Source organism: Amblyomma maculatum, chromosome 1 (assembly GCF_055883805.1).
Source record: "Amblyomma maculatum isolate TAMU_Amacu chromosome 1, ASM5588380v1, whole genome shotgun sequence".
NCBI classification, from domain to species: Eukaryota; Metazoa; Arthropoda; class Arachnida; order Ixodida; family Ixodidae; genus Amblyomma; species Amblyomma maculatum.
In genome coordinates, this window is record NC_139344.1 from 368,752,773 (window position 1) to 368,769,732 (window position 16,960).

The 16,960-nt window shown below is 48.1% G+C and overlaps 1 protein-coding gene across 1 annotated transcript; it reads left to right on the plus strand.

Moving 5' to 3' along the window:
* Window positions 1–419: 419 nt before the first annotated feature.
* LOC146208094 (phosphate-regulating neutral endopeptidase PHEX-like) lies at window positions 420–9,238 on the plus strand. Its single transcript, XM_084578088.1, has 2 exons — window positions 420–1,450; window positions 7,366–9,238. Exons 1-2 carry the CDS (start codon window positions 420–422, stop codon window positions 9,236–9,238), a joined length of 2,904 nt encoding a protein of 967 aa, XP_084434214.1.
* The last annotated feature ends 7,722 nt before the right edge of the window (window positions 9,239–16,960 follow it).

Consider the following 16,960-nt stretch of genomic DNA (forward strand, 5'->3'; position numbering starts at 1 on the left):
TGTGTATTTCACTCTAAAGCTGAGAAAAAAAGATAGATTACCTCGTTTGTTTAATATCTGCACGCCACGCGTGCAAACCGTTGGATCGTGCCGTTCTCAGTGTGCACAGCAAAGAAGAAGCAGGGGTCCATTCGTCCGGGCTGCCGTTCCTCGCTCTTCCGCCTCGCAGTGCGAAAGGCACCATCCCTCGTCCTTTTTGGAGCATTCAATTTCCAAAAAAGCAACGACTTTTCACGCAGTTGGAGTCGTTTTCGATTGCTCCGAGTCCTTCCAAGGTCCAACTCACGAGAGTCCATCGGCACCGTTCAGAACGTCTCGTGGGCTCATTCCAAAGCTCATCGTTCTACCAAGCGGAAAGCGACATCCGACCAGTAATTGGGGCACACTTTGTCTCTCTATTTTGTTTTAAGAAGCCCGCGATGTCGGTACTAGACAACAGGACCATAGGCAAACCCTTCTCGTACCTGCGACCGAATATGCCTATGCCAAGGCGGTACGTCGAACCAGACGCTACCGACAGCTCGTCTGTCGTAGAAACGTCCACCGACTCCAGTGGTCAGTCTGTCGCCAGCCACGCGGACGCTGGCACCAGGAGGGCTCCGTCGAGTGGAGCGGCGCAAGCAGCCAAGGCCTCGGCAGCCAAGATACCATCATCAAAGGCCTCTATAGCTAAGAACAAGCCATCCAAGATGGCACGATCGTTCAGTGATTCGACAATACTCCGGGATGGCTTCTCTGCGGATAGGGCCAACACGACCGCCCTGTCGCCCGTTGGCAGCGCTTCATCGCTGACGAGTGGATCGGGGGCCGCATCACCGACCAGCGAAGGCGACTGGGACGATGAGTACGATGATGCCGAAACGGACAAGACCACGGCGGCCACGTCCGAGGACGCGCTGCGGTCTAGCGGTCGTGGCGACGCGCCAGCGGCGTTCAACGCCTTTAGGGACGCGACCATGAAGGTCATGAAGAAGCACGCGGTTGTGGTGGCCATTGTTTCACTGGCCGTCTCAATAGCTCTCATCGTGGTTATAGAGACAATGCCAGAGTTCGGTGACCACAACCACGGCACTGAAGAATCAGACGGCCAGCGTCCATCCGAAGAGGAAGGCGAGCCTGTGCGCTACGGTGGTGGCGGAGCGCAGGGGCGCGCGGCAACCAGTCTTGTGACACAACTTCCGGAGCTTCAAGCAACTCCAACAGGACGCTTCACCCTGGCCGACTATGAAGAGCCCAGAACGGGTGGTGACGAAACGATGCCTACGGGGGCCCTTGAATGCAACACCGATGCGTGCCGCTGGGAGAGGCGGCTGGTGGACGAAAAACTGAACGTCAAGGTTGACCCGTGCGTGGACTTCTACTCGTATGTCTGCTCACCGGCGTGGGAGATGAACGGAGGTCTGCCATACAAATCGGCGGGACGAGCCTTTCTGATTAAGGAGACCACCAGGTAGGCAAGCAGATTTATGTGTCACCGCACCTTACGAGAGAATAAGTGCAGTCAGTGTCTGAATGACATGGCTTTGCTATTAGTTAAACGTTAACCATTTCTCTCAGCTGGGTATGACAACATCTACAAAAACTATGCGACAGCGGAAAAAAAAATAGAGTACTGCAGAATCTGCATTGGAGTAATGCGAAAACACAGGTGCTGCTGTTGGTTGCTTTTGGTTGCTTCTAGTTGCTTAATTCACTTCTTGTTTGCCCATTTTAGTCTTTGGTACTTTCAAATTGCACGCCCATCCCTTCCTATGCCCTTTTTTTTTTTCGGCTCTACTCCCGGTTGCGTGACATCACATCCTTGACATCATATCCTCTACGGCACCCCTTTCCACTTTAATTCACTCGCTCCTTCCTTCCTCCCTTTACGGCGCGGTGCAGGTGTCCACAGAACAAGTGTGGCAGATACTGCACCTTTCCTTTCCTGTGAACCAGTTATTCTAATTAATTACCTAATTAACTTATGGGCATAATTATTCCTTCGTACACAACATTACGTCACCCTCTATCGATTGACACCGCTCATTAACCTCTATCGCTTCTCATGTCACTCCTTAATTACAACTGCTGCGGACACGAATTTGCGGACACGTTCTGCGGACAGAAATCTCTGAACATAGCGAAGTAATGATTTCGCATTAAAAACTTAGCTATCTTGTTAAACCTGGAGTTACGCGAGAGCAATCTGTATGGCTACACTTAGGTTCGGCTTGAAAGTAGACATGGCTTTTGCACATAGTAGTTTACTCAATGGTTTCAGCTTTATTTATGCCAAAGGGGAATCACTTCACGTAGGAGCACCTCCGGATGTTGTTTCCTCTTCTACCTAGTGTGAGGATCGAGACTGTCGATGAATTGGCCGGCCGAGGAGGGTTGCGAGAAACGGCGAAAGCAGGAGCAGAGCTGCTTCGGGGTGATGTAGAAACAATGCGATCGCTGGGGTGTAGAACACTTCTAGTGGTAGGACAACGTCTCTGCATCGAACTCCGGAGCACCGCCGTCACAAAGTTCGAACGAACCTTCTTTCCTAGCAATTCGCTGTTGTCGTTCGCATCTGCCAACTACCGAGTTACCTGCCTTTTTCTTCTACTCCTTTTACTGCTTCTTTTACTTCTTCTCACGGACAGGCGCGGCGCAATGGCGAGATTGTGGCCAATGTATAGCTCTCACTAAAAAATGCAACTCCCACGCTCACTCAACTGAACCAGCAAGATTAGTTTCATATGCTGAAATTTCACGTATACCAACGCTGCGATTTACGTCAGTCTAAGACCGAAGCAAGCGTCGTTCTAGCCACAGACTGCGCGTGACGGCTTTCCAGTCTCTGCAATTAAATCGCTGTGTCGCGGAGATCAGTGTGCAACCAATCAATAGGGTGTGCCGTGACGTCGCGTCATGTGCGGAGCGGATTCTGGGTTTGTTGATACGAGGAGCGCGCAGGCAGGCGACTACTGCCCCTGGATGCGTCTTCGTCCGGCAAATCCGAAATGGCCGCACGTGATATGACGTGACCGCGCTCTCCCTTAACTAGCCACTCCGACTGAATTTGCTGAACATGGTTTGCTTGTGAACACACTCACCGATTATCGTTCAGTGGCGTCAACTAATGCACCTAATTTTATTTGTTCTATATCAGCATGCCAAGCACCGGGCGCAGCGGCTGCCGCTAATTCCGCGGTCTTGATTAACCTTTTCACAAGTTCCATGCAGAAAAAACCGAGCGTACTTTCGAACACATTTAATTTATTGTGCTGTTGACTCTTACAATTTTTCGGAGGAGTTGTAAAAGCCAAACTTAAGCTAACTTCTTATGCGATGTCTTGTTACAAGCTAATAGGAAACAATACAGTGCATATTTCTCTCCAGCTAAGCGGACGCTAATAAGAGCAGCCATTTTGATTAAATAAACTATCATTTGCTTCTTCGTATTTGCGCATAAAGTTGGCTTATTTCCGTCCACTTGGTAGTCTGTCCCGATAACGGTAATATGATAATCACGAATCTTTGCATGTTGAGTGAATAGCGTGCCTTCTTAAACATTTCACTGTCTTAAAGCAAGTAGGAAATGTGTTCTATGTGCGGAACGGACGCTTCTGGGCATTCCACAAGGTGTGGTTCGTTGGAACGAAGAAAACGGCTTATTTAATATATAAAAACCGTAACTTTCGAAATTCACGGTCCAGTTGGTCAGCGCGTAGTGGTTGATTTTGGAACTATTTTTCTAAACGGTATACGTAGCGGCTATTGATGCCACGGTCAGTGACATGGAACCCGGTGGTGCCATGCGCTACAAGAACGACGTCACGGTTCACTCCGGAGGCGTAATTCCGAGCTCTCAACGCTAGAGTCCAGCAACTTCTTTCTCCTCAGTGGTTGTCTCTTAGGAAGTTAAACGGCAATTGCTGGTGATAAATATCTCTGAACGCAACCTAAAGGCAATACACAATCACTGAAGGCAGCAAATAATTACCGTGAAAGCAAATGCATAGTGTAAGCGTTACCACACCTCATCGTTTGATGTCGCCTCGTGGCTCTGCTCACGGCTGGTTTTAAGGATATGTAGAATAACAAAAACTTAATGTAATGCAACCAAAGGGGAACACATCCCACTGATTGTGTTAGTAATTTATTTGAATGTTCTGAATTGTACAAAAATATTAAAAAAATAGTAGTACGAAGTGGATTCTAACAGTTGTTTTGGCGGTAAAAAGAACATCTTTAATCCACTGCGCTCCAGAACCGACGAGAATGGAGGGCTTTAAATATTTTCTTTGCCGTGTTAACGATATTTTTGCAATTTGCAATTTGTCGCAAGGTGATGCTGCTCAGAGGACCCTATACCGTTGAGAGAAAGGAATCATGCCTTCCCGAAGGGCGTCTGCCTGCTTCTGTGCAGTCGTCGGGCAGAAAGGGCAGTGAACTAGTAAGGTGATCTGATTGCCAGCGGCGAGGGCATCGAGGCTAGAGCCGTGCACAGGATCGGGCCAGCCCACGGGTTGGTCTCGGGCCGTTCGGAAACCTTCGATATCAGGCTAGGGCATATTTGTCTTGGGCAGGCCGAGCTGTGCCGGGATCCCGAGTGAAAGCATCCCGAGTACAAGTTAGGAAAAGGAAGGCGCTGCACATATGTCGCACATCGGTGGGCACCTGGCCCGCGCCATAATGGAAGGGAGGAAAGTGGGAGTGAAATTGAAAGAGTGAAAGAGGAGCCGTGTAGTGAAAGGCTGCGGATTAATTCCGACCACCTGGGAATCTTTAGCGTACATTTTAGGAAGTTGCTCTGCCGGGGTGGTGCAGTGGTAAGACGCCCGACTACTGTGCCGGGGTTCCCGGGTTCGAACCCGACCGCGACGGCAGCGTTTCGATCTACGCGAAACGAAGAGGCGTCCGTGTGCTGTGCGATGTCAGCTCACGCTAAAGATCCCCAGGTGGCCGAATTACTCCGTAGCCCCCCCCCCCCCCCTAGGGGCTCCTCTTTCTCTCTTTCCACTTTAACTCCCACCTTCCTCTCTTCCCTCACGACGCGGTTCAGGTGTCCACAGAAACAAGTGTGACAGATACTGTGCCTTTCCTGTGAACCAATTAATATTATTATTATTATTGTTTTAGGAAGCGTAGCGCAAAGAAGACAAGGACAAATTAAGGGATGCACACACGAGCGCTTGTCTTCTTTGGTACCGTCTCCCCTGACGGGGCTGGGACAGGTGGGTCACCGCTGCTTGCGGCGGGGGCTAGCCTAGCTGCCACTGATTTTTATCTGTTGTAGGCCGTAATTGCACCCGCCACCACTTCGGTGGTGGTGGACGACGGCTGTTGTTGCGGCACGCGTCTTTCTTTCCCTCTTCTTTTTCGTTCTTCTCTACTTTCTCTCTTCTGTCTGCACGAGGCAGCGGAGGTGGCTCAGCTACAGATCCAGTAGCAGGCCCGTGCATTTTCTTTTCCTTCTTCCTACAGCCACAACAACGACTTGTCTTCTTTGTCCTCGTCTTCTTTGCGCAACGTTTCCTAAAATGCAAACGCACCAACTCGCCCAATTGAGCATTCTTGTGCAGTATCTTTAGCGTGAACTGACATCGCACATCCCATTGTCACATATGCGTTTCGCCTCCATCGACCCGTGGCGGTCAAGGTGGACTTTTACAAAACCGCGAACAGGGAGAATTGGGGAAACAGCAGGCCGGGAGCACCTGAGCTCCTCCGGCCTCTGCTGCACAGGTCACTATAAACCGCCGCTCGAACCGACTGTGCGCCAGTGCCTCCCACTGCTCCGTGGTGAGGGTATTAAAGGGTTCGGTTGACATTAGTGGATGTGCTCAAAGAATGTGGGTCAGATTTGCGGATTCTGGGTAAATCTTACGTTCATTTGTGCGGCGATCGAGGTAGTTATGGGCGTACATTGTGGGCTGTGCGTATGCAGACGATGCCAGGCATGCATGCTCCTATGCCTTGGACAACGTCTTATTTCCCGTCGGTTGCCTGCTGCGGGCCAGTCAGTATACGCTTGTGTTATTACGCGGTAGTTGTTGAGCGTATACCCTTGCGGACACTATATCGTCATTCTTTCCCGACTTTCCAGGTATAGGCTAATTCATGGGTGGTGTTATGGGCCGATGTGTTGCTGGACAGGAGTAAGTGAGCCGGAGCCTATATGAGGCTAACAAAATGGGAATTTCGGCACTACATTAGGATGCGCTGTGCAGGGACCGTGATTCCGCCGAGGGCAGGCGCAGACAATGTTTAGGTATTCGTTTCGAGATGCACGCCACGCGCGTCTCTGTCGTGGATCGCTCATTGCTTCGACCCAGCTTCGATGGAAGTGGAACAATTAAAGCACCTGGTGAAAACATTCGCGGTGCTTGAGCTGCATCTTGCTTCTCGGCCCAGACAATGTAGCGGCGGCTCCTTTCCGGTGTCACGAAAGGCGCAAGTGAAAGCACGCCTGACAGCCACAGGGTGAGCGAGAAGAGCTCACAGAGTACTTGCCATAGATTCCACTCCTTGCTCAGTCGCGCACCCAAAACTTGCTCTTGCTACAAGAAAGTCTTCCGGCTACCTGACAGAGGAGCGAAAGAAAGCGTCGCGCATGCTTTCAGACCTCAATACATAACTTTTATTTCATCCGCAATAATTAACTTAAAATCATGACTCTAGGTATTTGTTGTGCCGCTATATATTCAACAAAGTTCTCATTTTAAGGGCATGAGCTCAACGTTTTAAATAAAACAATTTTCTTTGTCGTAGGTTAGGGTCAGTTTTTTGCAAAGTAGTTTCACTGAGATCTTTCCTGTGATGACTTTTAGACGTAAAAAAAAAAAAAAAAAACACAAAGTGAATGTCGCATCCGTGCTCACCGCGGTGCCTCAGTGGTTAAGACTTCGGTTACTGAAACGGAGTACCCGCGCTCGAACCCGACCGTAACCGTAGCGGCCGCGATTCGTTCTAGGCAAAAAACAAGGCGCCCATGTGCTGTACGTGCGATGCGAGAGTATACGTTAACGAACCCAATATAGTCAAAATTTCCGGAGCCCTCCACTACGGCTTCTCTCATAATCTGAGTCACTTTGGGACGTTAAACCCCAGAAACCAACCATTTTCTTTTTCTTTTTTCACTCCCACCATACTCTCTTCCTTACGGCGCGGTTCAGATGTCCGTGGAGAAAGTGTGACATATACTGCGTCTTTTTCTACAAACCAATCTTAATGCGCCCACGAAGCTATATTTACATACTGGTATAAATCTTTAATGCGCTCTGAAAATGTCTTGGCATCGCAACATTGTTCAGCGACTAGACCGCTGTCCAGTCGCCAGTCTGTGGACGGTTGTACTACACGCACAAAACTAATCGGTATGGATTTTGTCGGCAGGTACCTCATGGAACGTATGCGTGACCAGCAAACACCGGCTAACCTTCACTTCCGTCACGACGAACACAGTTTCTTGGATCACTCTAGTACCGTGCTGAGCGGATGCCTGAACAACACGGCAGCCGAAGACGCCGCTCAGTGGGACGGACTTCGAGGCCTGCTCGATGAGGTCGGTCTGGGTTCTTGGCCATACGTAGAACCATGGACGCTGTTACAACGGCAATCCTTCCAGCTGGACGAAGTCTTGAAGCTCGTCGATCGCCATTTGGGTGTCTTTCCCATTGTCCACGCTTCGCTACGCAAGATATCGGATGAAAGTTCCTACGTTATTCACATCGACGCACCGCGGAACTTTCTACTTGTGCAGTATGTGATGCAGAGGACATCGAAATCACTGCCATACAAAGAGATAATCAGACAGACGCTGAGCCTCTGGAAGACGCTACCTCGTAGCAATACTGTGGCCGAAGACGTCATGCGCTTTGAGGTGCAATTGTTCGAAGCGTCACGGTCTTCTGCGAATGAGGCCAGGGACAAGGAAGTCGTGTATACCATGAAAACGATCCCACAGATGCCCAGGTTTAATATTGACGCGTACCTGTCGTACCTTCGCGGAAGAAACGACAGGCGCGTAGTTGTGCTAAAGCCTGCCTATATCAGGAAGCTGTCTGAAATATTGCGCAAGCCCAGCCCCCGGACAATCCTAAACTTTCTCGGCGTCTTGGTGGTTTCGCAGGTGGCTCCTCTGCTACCGCCGGGTTCGATACCTCGGGGTCTTATCCGCATGGGTTACCCTAGTTTCCAGCACCACGTAGACCCAAGGACTCAGAGTTGTTTCCATCTAGTCAACCGACTGTATCCACATGGCTTCCGGTGGATCTTGCGAGAGATCCTCGCCAAGGACACTGACATGGACCTCCAATGGGCCGCGACTACCAGACACGTGGTCACTTCTCTGGCGCGTACGTTCCGCGAAGGCACCACCTGGATGCAAGGCAAGGATGTTTCAAACGCCCTAAAGCGACTCAACAGCCTGCAGGTGAACTACTTGGCTGGAAAGGAGGAACAAGTAAAACTCGACGAGTACTACGCCTCCCCGAACGCTACCCACGGGTCGGAAAATCTCATCGGCTACTATGGCGACCTCCTCGCCACGTCCCTCCAGAAGTACTGGGAGACGAGCCCCGACGGCGTCAACTACGATGCGCGCTTCACCGAGCGCTCCACTGACCTTGACGCCGCTTGGATCCGGTCTCCTGAGTCAGCGCTCAAGGTGTATATAACCTCTAGCGGCGTAGCGTCGGCATCGCAAGTGACGCAAGCCGACTTGCCTTCCATACTGCTCCCGCTGTTGGCTGCAGACGTGACAGGAGCGCTGTTTCTGTCCTCGCTGGACGAGCCGCAGTGGTCCAATTGGACTCGAGATAGGTTTCAGGCGCTCAGGACATGTCTACTAGACCACTACGAGAGCCGCGTCCAAAAGGATAACCTGTCCTCGACCAGCGTGAGCGACTTCTTCGACGATATCCTCGTGGACAACGCCGCAATCAAACCGCTTACCGTGGCCTACCGGCACTTCTCGCACGGCTCCACGTTCGTGCCTAGCCGCCGTGATGTCAAGCTTAGTGCGCAGAAGCTGTTCTTCATTAACTATGCGGCAGGATTCTGCGTTCCCAAGAGCGAGCTTTTCCAGGCACGCGAGCGCATGTACTACCGGTGGGGTCTGCCGCCGCACATTCGCGTCAATCTCGCCCTCCTGGAACTGAAGGCGTTCCGCGACGCCTTTAAGTGCCAGCAGCAATCGTTGGCTTCGCGCTGCCCCGTGTGGAAGCGCGAAGACGAAGCAACCCTCTGGGACGAGGATGAGGAGTAACGGGGTAGTAGGGGGTGAGAACCAAGCCTTCGTTCTTGCAGGCGAAGACCCCGAGGAAGGTAGCATTGCCTACATTTTAAGGCCTTTATTAGTTACGTTTTGTTATACAAATGTTGACGACACACGCAGTCGTCTTGGGTCAAATAAAATAATTAACATCTTGTCCTAGAAGTACGCATCAGAGCTTGTACCGGAGAGTGTGCAAATTTAATTGGCAAAAAATGTAACTGAATGCACATTGCTTTTCGTGCACAGAACTTATAGATTACAAAATGAGTTGACAGTCACTGAAGAAAACGATAAGGAATTTTTTTTTTTCAAGGGGGAGGGGCAGCCGTCTTGGGTCAAATAAAATAATTAACATCTTGTCCTAGAAGTACGCATCAGAGCTTGTACCGGAGAGTGCGCAAATTTAATTGGCAAAAAATGTAACTGAATGCACATTGCTTTTCGTGCATGTAACTTATAGATTACAAAATGAGTTGACAGTCACTGAAGAAAACAATAAGGAATTTTTTTTTTTCAAGGGGGAGGGGGGGGGGGGAGGTACGATGAGTGGGAAATATTGTAATCAAACATAACGAAAGTAAAACCGCAGCAGGCACACGACGGAGGGTGGAGACAACACAGGGCGGTACTGGCAACTGAAAAGTTTCTTGAAAAAATGTTTTTTTTTTTAAACAGATGGCACATGTGACCTTACAGGTAAAGTAGAATGCAACATGAAAACCAAACAAGACCAACGAAACATAAAAGACAACAATCAACACGTGGAAGTTAATAAAAGGGTGATAACAAACAGGATCGGTAAAAAGGACATCATTACAAAGGAGTCTGAACAATCGACAACAGCACATGAATGAAAAGACAGATCTTCGCACAAGATGAGCATGAAAAGAAGCCAAAACATAAGGTGGATGCATGCATATAAGCCAAAAAGAGAAAAACAACCACCCAAGAGGTCACATGACAAGGAAATCTAATTCTTTTTGAAGGAGATTGCAAAGTCACATGTGCCATCTGTCTTTAAAAGCCCTTGTTTTTTCAATAAGCTTTTCAGTTGCCAGTACCGCCCTGTGTTGTCTCCACCCTCCGTCCTGTGCCTGCTGCGGTTTTACTTTCCTTATGTCTGACCAAATGGCCTACACTTCCTCCCTGCTAAAATTGTAATCAAAGTTTGGATCCAATCGGCAACATGTGGTTGGTTTTTATCTTATTTTTCTTATTGATTATATCCGCGATTACATAATTTCGCGTTGATCAACAGCAACAAAAAATCCCAAATGCTTTCCTTCATCCCCTCTGCTTTACCACCTACTTGTGGGCCACGTGAATCGGGGCGCAACTTTGCACTGCTGCGTCGACGTATGAAGGCATCTGGCTTCTGACGAATTTAATTGGCGATGCGGAGCGCTCTCCTAATTCGCGAAGGAGCAATACGTGTAGTGAGTCTAGAGACCGCACCGCCGCGGTCCAATCACAGCTGCATTTATCTGAATTCTTAGTATCACATTGAAACGGTTTTCTGATTTCGTAGGTAAAAAAAAAAAAAAAAAAAAAAAAAAAAAAAAAATTGCTCGATAATTCGCTATTACATTCTTTCGCTTGGAAGCCCGCATTTGTCACAAAGGTCAGAGGTTTCTTGCGAAGCTATTCCTGTTAATTAGCTTCGGTTTTCAGAGCGGTAGCCTCGCTTGCAGATGCTGATACGACGCAAGTTTTCCACTTGCTGCCCGCGCGTGTTTCACGAGGTCGCCTATGGTTGCTTTCGCCCCATCGCACTTTAGTGGTCCAAAGTTGCTTCTAGAATCTTTGGGTTTAAAACCCGCTGTTGAAAGTAACAGTTGTGACGGCGCGTGCGTTGTTGACGATGTAGCTGACTCTCAGTTGCCTCCAATGGATTTTATTGCCTTTCACTGCGTCTTCTCCCGGATACCATGGAGCGTTTGCTGTTCTGTAGGCGAGCTGCTTGTTGTCGAGGTAAACAGCGCTGGTAAGCAGCACAAAAATCATAGAAGCAAAAATAGAACGCGCCAGTAATTTTCCCCCGAGACGAACACAAGGGCTCGTCCTTGACCTCAATTTATTTCTGGCATTACTGAAGCAGAAATTAAAGCAGCCCAAATAGGCTCATCAGAAAGGAAGCTCGTTCCAAGATTAAATAACGAGAGTGTTATTTTCAAAGCAAACCTAGGAAAGGAGAGAACAATCTAGAACCAATGACACCAGCAGTGCAGTTCAGTTCAGTTCAGGCGTTCAGTCGTGTCCGACTCTTCGTGACCCTATGGATCATGTCACGCCACGCTTTCCGGTCTCTCACTATCTTCTTAACATCACATAGCTTCATCTGCAATGCCTCGAGAATGCCATCTAACCATCGCGTTCGCTGCCTACCCCTTCTCCGGCGACCCTCAACCTTTCCCAACATCAAATCTTTCTCCAGCGACTCCTCTCTTCTCATCAGATGACCAAAGTAGCTGAGCTTTAACTTTAGAATTTGACCCTCCAATGAGCAGTCAGGGTTTATGGTCGACAATATCGACTGATTTGATGTTCTGGCAGTCCAAGGAACTCTTAAGAGTCTTCGCCAGCACCACAATTCAAACGCGTCAATTCTCACGCGTCAAGAAGAAGAGGAATTGATAAGAACTGTTTCGTTTTGCTCTGAATGCTGATAATTGGTGTTGCGTGAACGCGTGAACTTCAGCGAAGAAAACGGCAGTTTTATCAACCAGATTTTTCTACGGTTTTGCCGGTATTCACAATAACTTTTCTTCTATGTGCAGGTGTTCGCGTTTCATGACAAGGTCTCGCGGCGTTTTTCCAATGCCGTCCACTGTGGCCTCCTCCTTATGCTCGCCCCCTGAAATGTGCCTTGCCTTAATTATCAAATTATTCATGGCCTTCTGGTATTTCCGATTCCGCCGTGTGAGTCATTCCTTCGCTCTGCCTTCAAATCTGAGCTGGGCCTCTCTTTTCTTTCCCTGCGACACTACACCGAGCCCTTTAGTAATTCTCGGCTGGATTCGGCGCTCAAACTTCTTCTGTCGTGTTCAATACCTCGCCTTGAACTAAATTGATATCACTTGAAGGGAATTTTTTTTTTATCATTATGAACACCTATATACTTTAGTGCGAATCGCGGCTCGGACAACCTGCACCTCGGCATTTCTACTACAGCAGATAATGACCTGTTCGAGAACAGATGCGCACACTTTGATGGCAGGTCAACCGACACTTCTTAGCTGTTTGGAGTACGCCAAAGGTACCCTCGATACAAATCCGTGATATGAAGGCATACGTTGTGACCTCGCATCGTGTTTCTTTATAGAGGCGCATTTGGGCGTGAACTATACCTATTCTCATCGTACGAGGTGTCGGACGACATCCATCAAAGGATGCTGAATCCGTAAGTGCGCAACACGCTTTGCCGTTGTCGACAAGGTTGCTTACATAATCGAGCAAATTTATAACGGCAGCAGTTATAATTAACTATCGCTTGTTACGGTGCGGTGATATGCTATCAAAATACGTATTAGTACAGTGACACAGCGTCTGAGAAACAACGAAGGACCTTTATAAATCAACTAGCTTAAAAAGAACGGGGAGGCTCAGTAAACTCAGCCCTGTAATAGAGAAACGCGTACTTCTGGTGATCAAAAAGCGTTTTCATTTTTCCTTTACACGTCAGCGTACCGCCTAAAAGATTAATGTGGTGTTCCTTAAAAAAAAAAAAAAAAAGCATAAATAGAGGAGCCGTTAAAACCGACGGCCCCAGAGCACTCGAGTGGACGATGTCGATCGTTGCATGGTCCCGTGTGCGACTAAGGGCGCTTTGAAGGTGACCTGACAGCGACCTCTGAACTCTGAATGCTGTCAAGTCGCGCGCCTTGCTGGCGCAGACTGTCGCATAGACTGCGTCATCTGCATATCTGTTCTGCTTCTACAGCATCGAGCAAGGCAGAGTGCACAGCGCTGGCTTCGTCAGTCCATCCACAACTTGATGGTAGACCGGAGACGTAAGGTTACCGACTTAGTGCCAATAGATGTGAGCGATTTCATAGTTTCATAGTTATTAACACAATATCCCTAAAACAAGACGGGATAGTCACATGAGTACTCTCATGTGACCCTCGCAGACGTGCTTAACACTCCCGAATGTAGTACAGACGAGTCCACATAACGACCGCAGTTATAAGGAAGGCTTGCATATTACGAACGAACGTTGAAATGCCGTAAAAACAAGTATTAGGGCTGTTACTTGCAGTGCGTCGCGTGCAGGTAAAACAAAAAACCGCGGCTGCAGCGCTCCGCTATAACGGACGAGGAGACCCCCTAAACTCACCATTTTCCAGCCATCAAAGCTCTTCCAGCTCAAGGGTTGCCCTCTCCATCCTGCAAAAAAAAAAAAAAAATAATAATAACAAATAGATCTGTGGGGTTTAACGTTTCAAAGCGACTCAGGCTATGAGAGACGCCGTAGTAGAGGACTCCGGAAATTTCGACTGCCTGGTGTTCTTTAACTTGCACTGACATCGCACAGCACATGGGCGCCTTGCTTTTCGCCTCCATCGAAACGCAGCCGCCGAGGCCGGGATTCGATATCGCGTCTTTGAGAACAGTCGTCGAGCGCCGCAAAAAAAAAGATGCCCTAAGCCCACGCTGCCATCCTTGACACTTCTAAATAAATTCGTGCGGCTGCATCTTTCCCATTTTGAAGCCCACACACAAAAACTGCGAATATCCTATGCATCTTCTGCCCACTCAATCTTGCACAGTGTAAAACTTGCATCACATACCACAGCCTAGAAATGAAGATGAGGTTGCACACTGTGGCTCTTTCAAAAATTGATAAACCAGTTCCTTTCCATTTATCTGCCCTTTCCCGCATGCCATCTGTGTATGCTCTCCTCGATGATCACGATAGCATTCTAGTGGCACGCCAGCGTACTTTGGCGGAGTCGTCACCCAGGACACGTTTGCAGAATTATCAGGAGCACTTTTCCATCTACCATGTCAGAGTCCCAGGGACTTGGATCAGTTTACCCTACTGCCTGTAATTTCGCTAAAGGTTTTTACAGAATCAACAACTTCGGTTATACCCTCCTGGTTAACCGTCAAAACCGCAACATCATCGGCGTACACACACACACACACACACACACACACACACACACACACACACACACACACACACACACACACACACACACACAACCACACACACACACACACACACACACACACACACACACACACACACACACACACACACACACACACACACACACACACACACACACACACACACACACACACACACACACACACACACACACACACACACACACACACACACACACACACACACAGACACACACACACACACACACACACACACACACGCACGCACGCACACACACACACACACACACACACACACACACACACACACACACACACACGCACGCACGCACGCACGCACGCGCACACACACACACACACACACACACACACACACACACACACACATACATACACAAAGAAAATCTAAATACCATGTTTCTTTCTCAGCGCTGTGGACGACTGCATGATAATAAAGTTTCTTATGTGGCGTGTACTGCCAGCACCGTCAAAATGTCCAAAGTTGTTATTTTTTTTTAAGAGGGAAGCGAGACACGCTGCAGGACTTTGAAGCAAACCTTGGGCCGCGTTTCTTTAGACGAGGGCCGTACGCCACGGCGACTCTTCGCTGACCCAGATGAAGCCGCATATGAATCAGCACGCAGCCGATATCGAGCGATGGTTAAATGACCGCAAAGCCGGTACTTTACGGCACTGCTTCTTCCTTATTACTTTTTTTCTCAGCACGGATTGCACCACTCCACGCCACGTGCGATAATGGAATACAGAAGCATGATTGGATTTCGATGGAATGACTGTGGAGTGACTCTTTGGAGCAACAGCTCTTGCATTCATTTGCTTCTTTTTTCTTCGTTTTTTTTTACTCTTTCTACTCTTTTCTATTTTGGTTGTTTTTTCTCTTTTTAATGTTGTTATCTTATTTTTTTTTTGTCTTCTACTACTTTTTTTGTTCTCTGTTACTTTTAACTTTCTATGTTGTAACTCAAAGACGAGGCCAGAGTGCAGACATGGCAACTTTGCAACATTTTTGCACATTTTTTTTTAACAATTTCGATATCCGTTGCTGTTTTGACGTCTGCACACAATAGTGAAGTCTGTGGCTATCTCTACGTCTAATTGACTTTTATGGCTCAAATTAAATAATTACTCAGCATCAACAAAATTTTACACATAGAGACATTTTCTTCAACCTCTACTTCGTACAACCATTATTTTACTCGTAACTCACGTCATTCTTCGACAGTGACGATGTGACACCCTCTGCGTACAGACACTTTCTGTGTACGCCCATGAACTTATAAAGGTTTTCGCCTTAAAAAATAAACACCAAAAAAACCTCGCTGTCAGTGGATTTCGAGCCCAGACCAAGGTAAAGAGAACGGCGTTGCCAGCCTCTGCTATATTTTATTGCACTCAAAATGCACTATACTTATACAAAAAACCTCAGGCGTATTTGACCAAGGTACCGTGAATATAAATGGCTCCCGAACATAGAAACATTAAAAAAGCGTTAGACTATCTGCGCCACGGCTGGAATTTTTCTTTACTGAACATGGCACGAAAGACTTCTTTTTTTGCAACCGAAAAAACTTGTTTACAAAATGTGCATAGCCAGATTTAAATGGCATGGTCGAGCATCATACCAGTAATAGAGTGGAGGCAGGGGGAGGAACAAAACTATTGGTGGTACAAAGAGTGAGATAAGAATAATGGTTCTACGCAGAACAAGATAACAGTAGCCGATTTCTTCACTTGCAAGTTTTCTACTCCGTGGTTCGGATGGCGTCATTTTCACTGTCTACCTCCTCTGATTAGGATACCTTAAATACGTTAATTAGCTAGGACGCCTTCTTTCTAAAAACAACTTAAAGCTTCCTTTAAATACTTAATCTAAACATCACCGGACGTGCGAACCAAGAGTAGAGAAGCAAAACGTATAGCTAACCAAATAAGTTCTCAATACTGCTTCGGCATGTATATCTGTGCATAGCAAAGCTAAACCGCCACTGATTTTTTTTTTTTCGTCTGAAATATAGCATTGAAATGACAACATAATTCACAAGCTTCTTAGATGCAGCACGGTACGTTAGTACTGATCTAACTCTGTAGTACTGACGTGACTTAGCTAGACATATCACCAACTACGACTGAGATTGGGTACACACTTCCAGCTGTTTATCCAGCGGTGCCGAGGAAGCAATGATGGATCGCCGGAGTTGTAAGAAAGGGTTACTTGGGCGACAGCCACGACAGGCCGGTCAAATTATAGCAGGCTTGAGAGGGAAATCGGCGCTGAAATAGTCCTGGGCGTGCATAGACTGTAAACAACGTGCGTTTCTACGTCTGCGCGACGAAGAAATAAAGACAGGCACGCTCTCGGCAAAGTCGAGACACGCGCAACGTTGATATGTCAGGGCAGCGCGGCGCGCGACCTTGGAAATCCCCTTCGCCATTCACCGGGCATCCTCCGAGCAGAGACGCTACTAGACCGAAGTGTTTCGCGTCTTTTCTTTGGTTTCGCTCACTTCGCTTCATTTGATCCGCACGTGGTGTCGTATCGGGGAAAATAAAAGCGCC